Source organism: Scyliorhinus torazame, chromosome 5 (assembly GCF_047496885.1).
Source record: "Scyliorhinus torazame isolate Kashiwa2021f chromosome 5, sScyTor2.1, whole genome shotgun sequence".
Classification (NCBI taxonomy): domain Eukaryota; kingdom Metazoa; phylum Chordata; class Chondrichthyes; order Carcharhiniformes; family Scyliorhinidae; genus Scyliorhinus; species Scyliorhinus torazame.
In genome coordinates this window covers 110463184-110474404 of record NC_092711.1, presented here as the reverse complement: position 1 = coordinate 110474404, position 11221 = coordinate 110463184, and the positions used below count along the sequence as shown (strand labels likewise).

The 11221-nt window shown below is 47.3% G+C and overlaps 1 protein-coding gene across 4 annotated transcripts; it reads left to right on the top strand.

The window, feature by feature from the left end:
• The first annotated feature begins 21 nt into the window (after positions 1–21).
• Positions 22–10990, top strand: LOC140421657 (uncharacterized). Of its 4 annotated transcripts, none has more exons than XM_072506463.1 (5): positions 22–76; positions 1068–1284; positions 4903–5018; positions 7442–7557; positions 9783–10990. In XM_072506463.1, exon 5 carries the CDS (start codon positions 9895–9897, stop codon positions 10846–10848), a length of 954 nt encoding a protein of 317 aa, XP_072362564.1. In that variant the 5' UTR covers positions 22–76; positions 1068–1284; positions 4903–5018; positions 7442–7557; positions 9783–9894; the 3' UTR covers positions 10849–10990. The 4 variants fall into 4 exon arrangements, with proteins under 4 accessions (XP_072362564.1, XP_072362566.1, XP_072362567.1 ...); XM_072506465.1 differs by having other exon boundaries at positions 7442–7564; XM_072506464.1 differs by lacking the exon at positions 22–76 and adding an exon at positions 245–545.
• Positions 10991–11221: the final 231 nt, after the last annotated feature.

Genomic DNA, 11221 nt, shown 5'->3' with positions numbered 1-11221 from the left:
GGAGCATGCGCAGTGCCGTTTATTGCTCAGGATTGAGGAGGTTGTGTTGAAACTTTTGGCTCTGAGGTACCGCCGGGTGAGTCCTGAGGGAGGAATGGAGCCGGCGGGTCGGGAGGCTTCATAAACCCCCCGCACAGGCCTGAAACCTCCAATACGAAATTGAAATGCGGCATTTGAACCGGCGAAAGCTGCTCGGTCTTTTCCCCGAAACAGGCCCGAGCTAACGGACGCCATTTTCTCAGGAGACTGTGTTTGGCCTGGCGCATGCGCATACATTGAGCCCAAGGCTCTGCCCAACCATTCACTCTGATTGGTTGGAGGATCAGTCGCTCAGGTTCGGTCCTCCAGCTCCACCCCCTCTTCCAATTGGTCGCTACCTGCCGTCAATCAGTCCCGGGCATTGTGAGTTGGAGTAAACCCTTCAGAATAAATCTCCACTCCCTGGTTTGCAGCTGCGGAGCTTGTTTGCTTCACACGCGACCTTCATGGTGGAACAGCCCGGAGTGGGCGGGGCTTCAGGGTTCCAGTCACCAGGAGAGAAAATGGTGAATAATTGGTTTTATTGTCACTCTGCAGAGGGAGTTGAGAACTGAACCCAGCCAGAATGGAGGGGATAAATTGTAAGGATTGGGATAGAGACCATGGTGTGCTGGGTTTGGCAGGCTGTCCAATCTCATGGTGAAAATGAAGGCACAACCTGTCCTGGAAGACCATGTGAGTGGTGGGTGGGATTCTGCCAGAGCTGAGGCCAGGCTGTGTGGGGGCAGTTTCTGCCAGAGCTGCTGAAACACAGACAGTAAAGTGCAAATTTCTATGCCTTGACAAAGGTCCAATATGTTGGAAAAATAGCATCCATGCAGCCTGGGACAGTGAACTCAAATACAGGACTATCGTCTAAAATATGGTATGATTAATCACCCGGAGATCTGCATTCCAGCACAGGGAGAATGCATGGGATTAGGACTTATGGTTTTGCAAGCACAAGTGAGGAAAACATGTTTCATGGAAAATAAAATTGTCTGTTCAGAATTTCTTTCCTGTATTTAAAGTTTTGTAAACTTTTCCAGGGCATTATAATGGGTGGATTTATAAACAGGAAGCTCAAACTGAACATCACAGCATGATCTGACAGAGTCACTGATTCACCACGGCGTGAATATCATCAGTCTGGCCTTCGGTTATACTAGCGCATTCGCACTGAGAAGAAGCCATTCAGCTGCACAACCTGTGAAGAGAAATTCAAGTCCTTATCCATGATCGCTGAACACTAGCGAGTTCACACAGGTCAGAAACCATTCATTTGCTTTGTGTGTGGAGAGGGATTCACTCAGATATTCACCATCCAGTCACACCACCAAATACATACAAATGTGGATCCATTCAAGTGCACTACCTGTGGAGAGAGTTTCAGTCAGTCAGCTGACCTCAGTGAGCACCAACGCACTCACACTGGGGAGAAGCCGTTCACCTCAGTGTGTGGGAAGGGATTCCCTTGGTCATCCCAACTGCTAACACATCAGTGGGATCACACCGGGGGGGGGGGGGAGAGACTGTTCACCTGCTCCTTGTGTGGAGTGGGATTCACTCAGTCACAACACCTGCTGAGACACCAGTGAGTTCACAAGTGAGTGCAGGGACTGGAATCTGCTGTTTTGCTGCTGCTAATCACATCCAGGATTGATAGTCTGACAATATCTGGTTTGATTCTGCTGATGTTAACAATTCCAATAACTGGCTGCAGTTTAATATTCTGGAGATGTCACTGCTTTTTGGGGCTGCAATGTCTCTTTTGAAAAGTACCACCTGTGATCTTTTTCATTCAAGAACTCTCAACAGAAACTTGTTTAGAATAAATATGAACTTTTTACTTCAATCCTAAATTTGTCTGTGATGCAAAACTGCAGTTCAGTTTCTGAAATGTTCTGCTAATTAACATCTCCAATGGGAAACTGTTGATTAATCTTTCCTGATCATTCTTACTGACTTCTTCAGAGTGGCAAATCCATTATGCAATGAAATTCCAAACAGGCACATCAACATTGATATTGATGAAGTTTGGAAGTTGCTGCGTTGAATCATTTCTGACACAGTAGCAGCAACATTTGGTAAAGGTGGAATCCACAACAAAGACTGGTTTTGAGACCCACTCAGCAGAGATAACATCTGTACCTGATGTACAACATAAGCCCGACAGCTAGAACACTTGAAAGTAACCAGGACAGATGTGTAAAAAGCAGGGAGATACTGTGGAAATAAACATTGGATCAGCCAACATCAATAATTCCAAACTGCCTGTGACAATGGAAATAGATGTGCTAAGTTTGATGTGACTTAGGGCGCTTTATCCTGCATGCACCAAAGTCACTGCCCTGAAATCGTCAGATTGTGAAGTTATTACTGACAGAAATAAACAGATATCCTGCTAGATTGAACATGACTGTGAGCTGTCCTTCTATGAGATGGACATCTCCCAGTCTCTGATTGTCTCGCAGATTCATGACATGGTTGAGTTGGAGCAAGAACCCTCATCATTTGAGCTGGAAAAGCCCATTGATTACTGAGCAAGCAGAAAGGTGCCCAGCCAGGATAGAATTCCAGCTGAACTGCTCACACACAGAAAGTCCCAGCGACTGTCACACTTTCCTGACTGTCTCCTTCTCTGTTGTGAGGTTGTCAGCTGCTCCTCATTTCGAGGGTAATGTCTGTTCAGAGTCACGTGTTTCTCTTATTTGTCATCTTGTGACTGGAGAAGGTGATTCTCAACCCACAGATCTTGGAACTGTGGGGCAGGGTGTCCCATGTAAAGTGGGATTCAGCGAACTGGATTTGCTCCCTCTCGTTAAGGTTTTGGAACTCAAATGAGTTCAAGCTCGATTGTCAAGTTATTGCTAGAGTAACTGATTAGGAGAAAACTCTTCCCAGTCATTAACATTAATGCTTATTACATAATGTTTATTAGATGGGGTTGATTGTGCCTCTTGGTACATGTTGGTCCGTCAGACCTGACATTGAATGACTGAATCTGAAGTCTGTCACTAAGTTCTCTCTGGTGGGATGGAGAATCAGGGTGGGGGTAAAGTGCCTCAAGGTCAGTGATGGACGGGAATGGGTACAAAATGAACCCGGGTAACGGTGAGAACCATGAAATCATCACAAACAATCAGAGTAACGTGTTAGAAAACTAACAAATGACTTGGACGGCTGGGATGGTTATCAAATTTGCTGATGACACAAAGATAGGTCGGAATATAAATTATCAAGAAGACGTAAGTTAACCCACTGATAGCACGGTGACAATTTGAATTAACGACTTTGTGTTTTAAAGATTTGGCTTTATCTCATTTGTTATCTTTCAAACCAAGTGTTTGAGAACCGGAGATATGGGAGTTATCTCCAAACTGAGCATTGACTTCTGTCACTGATGTGAAAATACCATATTATGAAAATGTTCCCCTTCTCAGAGGGGTCAATAGCCAGGGGCACAGATTTAAGGTCAGGTGCAGGACATTTTGTGGGGATTTGAGGAAAATCTTTTCACCCAGAGGAATGTGGGAACCTGGAACTCGCTGTGTGAAAGGGTGGCAGAGACAGGAACCCTCCACATTTAAGAAGTGTTTAAATGAGCACTTGAAATGCCGTAGCTACAAGGCTGCGGACAAAGTCCTGGAAAATGGGATTAGAATAGATAGGTGTTTGATGGCCAGCACAGACACAATGGGCCGAAGAGCCTCTTCCTATGCTGTAAAACTCTATAACACTATGGCAGAGAGTAGGCACAATGGATCTTTTGAGGCTGGCAAGATGTATTGAGTGATGTGCCATAAGGAATCAGTGCTGGGACTGCAACTGCCCAGGCAACATCAGAGAGTGATAGAGTTTTACAGCACAGAAAGAGGCCCTTTGGCCCAACATGCCTGAGAACAAATAGCGATTCATCAGGCCCGAGTGAACGGCCGCCATCTTTATGGGAGGCAATGATAATAGTGTGCATGCACAGCCGCCATCTTTATAGGGGACAATGTGCAGCAGAGCGCACGTGTGCTGCTCTCTGTCCTGTCAGCAGGAGGAGAGAATGTTGTGAATTTTCTATCCTGGACGAACAGTGTTGGATTCTGGAAACTCCTTTTGCAGGGGGTTAGAAGGGGAGGATTTAAACACAGCAAACGCAAAGAGAATTGTTTGTCTCTTCTGAGAGAGGTCTTTAACTGGGTTGTAGCTTGGAGCTGAGGATTGAGATGGGGAGGCTCTAATTTCATTCCATCATGTGGCTGACCAGGAATCTCTCCCACTCCTGGCGTCTGCTGTTGGTGTCTGTTGGAAGGATTTACAGGCTGATGCTATGAAGAAGAGTCATACAGACTCAAAACGTTAACTCTACTTTCACTCTCCACAGACGCTGCCAGACCTGCTGAGTTTTCCAGCATTCTCTATCTCTGTTTCAGATTCCAGCATCCACAGGACTTTACTTTTCTTGATACTCAATCTGTTTGGCCAAGTTATGAACACACTTTCCTTGGTCATCAACTCCTAGAGTGGGACTGGAACCCAGAGCTGGTTCAGAGTCAGGGTAATCTACCGCTGCACCACAACATCTCTGGAATACACAATAGAGACGAATAAATCCTAAAGAAAAATAGGAAATAATCTTTTCTTCAAACAGTTGCTAAAATGTGCAGTTCACTAAGACTGGAAGTGGTTGACATAAATAACTGAGCTGCTTTCAAAAGTAAACTAAATGAGCTGAGAGAAATGGGATCAGAAAGCAAAGCTCTCGAGCTGAGATGAGGTCAGCAGAATGAGGGGAGTCTTGTGTGGAGCAGAAACTCTAGTACGGACCAGATGGGCCGAATGGCCAATTATGTATCATATATTCTTTGTAATTAATTGTAAAATATTTTACAGGGTAATAGAAGAGGAGGATTTGAGGTCTGCAAAATCAAACCAGTTGTCAGGTCTGATGGAGTCAATCGATTCATTGGGATCTGAAGGAATTTAATTGATGTCTCAGCTGGAAATTGGTGAGAGTCCGTTCCCCTGCTCCGTGTGTGGGAGGGGATTCATACAGCTGTAAACATGCTGACACGACAGCGAGCTTGCAATAGGAGAGTCTGTTCCCCTGCTCAGTGTGTGGGAAGGGACTGATACAGATGTAAACATGCTGACACGACAGCGAGCTCGCAATAGGAGAGTCCGTTCCCCTGCTCTGTGTGTCGGAAGGGACTGACACAGCTGTAAACATGCTCAGTCTGCAGAGACACAGTCTGCAGACAAACACAGCTACACGTTCATACACAGAGATCCACACACACACAGACCTGTAAACACACACCCATGAACACACACTCACATTCTCATACACAGAGAACCACACACACACACTGATAGAAATCTAGTTTTAATAATACATTTATAAGGAAGAAATGCTTCAAAATCAAAACGGCTTCACTAAGGTCACGCTGTTCAAACCAATAGGCAGTGGAAACTGCTCACTGTTCATTCGCCATCACTTGGTGAATAACCTGTAACTCCAGCATTGTGGGAGCACCTTCACCACACAGACTGCAGCGGTTCAAGAAGGTCAAACATCACCTTCTCCACAGGTAACTGGGGATGGGGAATATTTGCTGCTGCTCTTGTTGGTGAAAGGACAGGGGAGTGAGAGGAGCTGATTGGCTCTGGCAGAGAGAGCCAGCACAGACCAGGATGGGCTGAATGGCCTCGGTCTGTATTGTTCCCATTCAATGATTCACTGATAAAGAAGCAATGCTGGAGACCAGGGAACAACCTCTGGAGCCAATGGCCAACCTAATACAAAGCGGCTCTTCATTGATCTGGGAGCTGCGGCCCCGCTCGGCATAAACGGGGGGGAAGGGGGATCCGCTCAGTTCATTCCCGGGGTTTCCAGAGCCTCTCCGTCCACCCGCTGGACCCTCCGCCCTGCCACCCCCCCCCCCCCCCCTTTTACCCACTGTGGACCCATCTGCCCATCACCCACACTGCGCATGCTTTGCTCACAATCTAGCCACGCCCCTCATTCACTCCCATTGGTTGGAGGACCAGCCGCTCCATCTGGTTCTCCAGACCCCCCCCTCTATTCCTATTGGTCCGGAGCTGCTGTCAATCACTTCCCGGGCGTTGTGGCTGTGTCCAGCGCTTGCGCAGCACAGGTTGTCGCTGACGATGCGAGGAGTGGGAAAGAGACAATCGAGTGACTTTCAGGATTGGAGCCGGTGGGTGGCCGGGGAGCGATAGAAGCTGCGGAGTGAGTCGGGAGGCTTCAAAAATACCCTGTGGAGGCTTCAACTCCCGAGGAAAATGTTCACGGTCCCGTCTTAAACAGCACCGAATAGAGTGAGAGCTGAGCGGTGACAGGCCCGGGTTACCGGCCGCCATCTTTACAGAGGACAAGGTGCTGCAGGGCGCATGCGCTGAAAGCCTGGACCGGATGCCAACTCTCCCGGATTGACTGGAGTCTCCAGGAATGTTTTAATCATAGAATTTATGGTGCAGAAGGAGGTCATTCGGCCCATCGAGTCTGCACCGGCCCTTACAAAGAGCACCCTACTCAAGCCTGCATCTCTACCCTATCCCTGTAAACCAGTAACCCCCACTTGACCTTTATGGACACCAAGGGCAATTTAGCATGGCCAATCCACCTAACCCGCACATCATTTTGGGAGTAACATTCATTGTCCACCCCTAATTTTCCTTGAACTGAGTGGATTGCTCGGCCATTTCAGAGGGCATTTGAGTCAACCACATTGCTGTGGTTTGGAATCGTGTCGGCCAGACCAGGTAAGGATGGCAGATTTTCTTTTCTCTTCATTCACGGGATGTGGGTGTCGCTGGCTGGGCCAGCATTTACTGCCCAGCACTAATTGCCCTTGAACTGAGGGCATCTCCGAGAGCATTTTAAGGGTCAACCAGCTGACTGTGGATCTGGAGTCACATGTAGGCCAGACCAGGTAAGGATAGAAGATTTCCTTCACTGAAGAACAGGAGTGAACCAGATGGGTCTTTGCAACAATCGGCAATGGTTTCATGGTCATCAGTAAACTTTCAATGAATTCAAATTTTACTTTCGGCCTTGGTGAGATTCATGTCTGGGAAATCATTAGGACAGTCAAAAACGATTTTGGGATCTTTGAAAAATCATTAGAACAGTAAACAAGATTTAATTTGTCATTTTCTTTGAACATTTCTCTTCAGATATAAAAATATTGAAAATGGGATAACGTTATGTAAGGTAATGAGTCCTTTTGCTTCCCAATTGGCCGAGGAAGGCAGTGTGTCACAAGGGTGGATGTGTTGACCGATTAATGGCTGGGGGATGGGGGCAGGTCATGTGATAAAACCTCCAGGAATACATTCAATCAAAGTTGGCGAGGAGAGAATGTTGTGAATTTCTATCCTAAACTGACAGGTTTCTGTAAATTTGCAGGATACCAGAAGTGGAGGTTTAGCTGACGGGAAACGCAATCCAAACGTCACATCGCGATCTGACAGAGTCACTCGGTTCATCAGAATCTGAATATCAGCAGCATCTGGGTGTGGAAGGTAAAAGGTTTGTCTGTTCTGTCTGTGAGGGAAGATTTCAGGTCTCAGTGTGACTGGAAAAGCCCCGAGATTCACAAACCCTGGTTAGACCAAACCTGGAGAACTGTGTTCAGTTCTGGACAACAAACCTGAGGAAGGGGAGAATGGCCTCGGAGGGAGTGTAGCACAGATTTACCTGAGTGATATCTGAAACCTCCGGGGTTAACTTACAAAACTAGATTACACCAAAGAGTCAGAGACATGATGGTACAGAGAATGGCACTCGGCCCGAGTCCATGCTAGCTCTCTGGAGCAATCCAGTCAGTGCCATTCTCCTGCTCTATCCCTGTATCCTCGCAGGTTTATTTCCCTCAAATGTCTGTCCAATTTCCTTTTGAAATCAAATGATTTATATATCTATTTTCAAACTCCCTCATTGCGCTCGCTGTGTAAAAACATATATATCATATCACCTCATATCTCCTGTACCTCTTACATACAAACTAGGAACAGAGGAACAGGCCACTCGGCCCCTCGAGCCTGCTCAGCATTGAATAAGATTGCGGCTGATCTCATTCTAACCTCAACTCCACATTCCTGCCACCCCTGATGACCTTTCACCCCCTTGCTCATCAAGAATCTAACCAGCTCTGCCTTAAAAAATATTCAAGGACTCTGCTTCCACTGCCTTTTAAGGACACGAGTTCCAAAGTCTTACAGCCCTCAAGAGAATAAAAAATCCTCATCTCCATCTGAAATGGGCGACTTTTCACATTGACTTCATTGAAGCCTACTTGTGACAATAAGCGTTTATTATTCTTGTTATGACTCCTTATTTTGCAACAGTGATGCCCTCCAGTGAATACAATCCTAACCGATTCAACCTAACCTGCGCATCTTTGAACTGTGGGAGGAAACCGGTAGACCCGGAGGAAACCCACACAGACACGGGGAGAAAGTGCAAACTCCACACAGTCAGGGTGGGAATTGAACCCGGGTCCCTGGTGCTTTGAGGCAGCAGTGCTAACCACTGTGCCACCCCCTTGCAACCCTCAAGAGAAAAAAAATACTTATCCCCATCTGAAATGGGTGACCCCTCACTTTGCAACAGTGACCCCCTTGTTCCAGATTCTCCCTCAAGAGGAAACATCCTCTCCACATCCACCCTGTCAAAACCCCTCAGGATCTTATATCGTTCAATCCAGGTTTTACCCAAAACTTTAAATCTGTGTCCCGGCTGCTTGTACGATCAATGAATGGAAACAGAGTTTCTTTGTCCACCCGATGGAAATCTGGCATAATCTTGCGTACCTGAATCAAATCTCCCCTCAACCTCCTTTGCTGGAACCATTCTGGTAAATTTCCTCTGCACCTTCTCCAAGAAGCTTCACATCCTTCCTGAAGAGCTGGGCTGTTTAGCACAGGGCTAAATCACTGGCTTTGAAAGCAGACCAAGGCAGGCCAGCAGCACGGTTCAATTCCCGTAACAGCCTCCCCGAACAGGTGCCGGAATGTGACGACTAGGGGCTTTTCACAGTAACTTCATTGAAGCCTACTTGTGACAATAAGCGATTTTCAATTTCAAGAGTGGTGACCAGAGCTTTATAAAGTTTCAGAGAATAGAACTAGACCCATAGAATTCCTACAGTGCAGAAGGAGGGCCTTTGCCCATCGAGTCTGCATCAACTCTGAAAGGGCACCCTGCCTGGGCCCACACTCCTACCCTGTCCATGTAACCCCATAGCCCCACCTAACCTGCACATCCCTGGACACTAAGGGGCAATTTATCAAGGCCAATCCACCTAACCTGCCCTTCTTTGGACTGTTGGAGGAAACCTGAGCACCGGGTGGAAACCCACGCAGACACGTGGAGAAAGTGCAAACTCCACACAGACAGTCACCAATTGAACCCAGGTCCCTAGCGCTGTGAGGCAGCAGTGCTAACCACCGTGCCACCAGAAGCATAGTTTTGGTATCAATATTACTGTTTATGAAGATCGAATTTGCTTTGCCAACTACTCTCTTAATATGTCTTGTAGATATACAAAATCCCTCTTCACCTCTCTCTCTCTCCTCCCAAAGAGGTCAATTGGGTCTTAGAACAATCCAGCCGTTTTCATGGTCACTTTTTCCCAGTGGCGGCCCCACAAATGACCAGATTCATTCAGCTCAATCTCACAACCTGCCTTTGTGTTTTTGTGGGTTTTCTCTCACTCCCTATTTTCTGTTTTGAATCCGTTTCACAGGGTGGTCGAAGGGGAGGCTTCAAAGTCCGGAAATTCAAACCAAGCATCACATCAGGATCTGACGGAGCCCTCAATTTATCATATCCTGAATATCATCAGAATATCATTGAACATGGAAGGAAAAAGCATTGTTCACAGTGGGGAGAAACCGTACACGTGTTGTGTGTGTGGACGAGGATTCGCTCGATCATCAGCCCTCACAAGCCACAAATGCAGTCACACTGAGGAGAAACCGGGGAAATGTGCGGACTGTGGGAAAGGATTCACTTCCCCATCCCAGCTGGAAAGTCATCGACGCCGTCACACTGGGGAGAGACCATTCACCTGCTCCAAGTGTGGGAAAGGATTCACCACTTCATCCACCCTGCAGACACACCAGCGAGTTCACACGGATGAGAGACCGTTTGAATGTCCAGACTGCGGGAAGTGCTATAAAAGTTCTGGGGACCTGATGCGCCATCAACGTGTTCACACTGACGAGAGACCGTTCAGGTGCTCTCAATGCGGGACTGGGTTCAGACAATCATCTGACCTCACTGTACATCAGCGAAGTCACACTGGGGAGAGGCCATTCACCTGCTCCAAGTGTGGGAAGGGATTCACACGGTCATTAAACCTGAAAATGCATCAGCGAATTCACACTGGGGAGAGACCATTCACCTGCGCCAAGTGTGGGAAGGAATTCACTCAGTTATCCAACCTGCTGAGACACCAACAAGTTCACACTGGGGAGAGGCCATTCGCATGCACCAAGTGTGGGAAGGGATTCACTCAGTTATCTGACCTGCAGAAGCACCAGCGAGGTCACACTGGAGTGAGGCCATTCACCTGCTCCGAGTGTGGGAAGGGATTCACTCAGTCATCCAACCTGCTGACACACCAGCGAATTCACTCTGGGGAGAGGCCATTCGCCTGCGCCAAGTGTGGGAAGGGATTCACTCAGTTATCTGCTCTGCAGACACATCAGCGAGTTCATACTGGGGAGAGACCATTCACCTGCTCTGAGTGTGGGAAGGGATTCATCACTTCATCCCACCTCCTGAGACACCAACGTGGCCACAAGTAACCACAGTGATTGGATTTTGCTGTTCCTCACATTCAGGACAGAACCATGCTCATTTGGGTCTCTTTCTGTTGATAACAATTCCAGCCCATTTACAGGGGCTAATATTCTGGCTAAAAGTCAAATAAATTAGATTTGTGTGAAATACGCAGTGTGTTGAAACTTTTTAATATCTGACACAAGTTAGTTCCTTTTGAAATACTCTCGCTCTCCCTGTCTCTTCCATCCTCACCTCCAACAAGAAATTGGAGCTTCACAGCTCCAGGGTCCCAGGTTCGATTCTGGCTTGGGTCACTGTCTGTGCGGAGTCTGCACATCCTCCCGTGTGTGCGTGGGTTTCCTCCGGGTGCTCCGGTTTCCTCCCACAGTCCAAAGA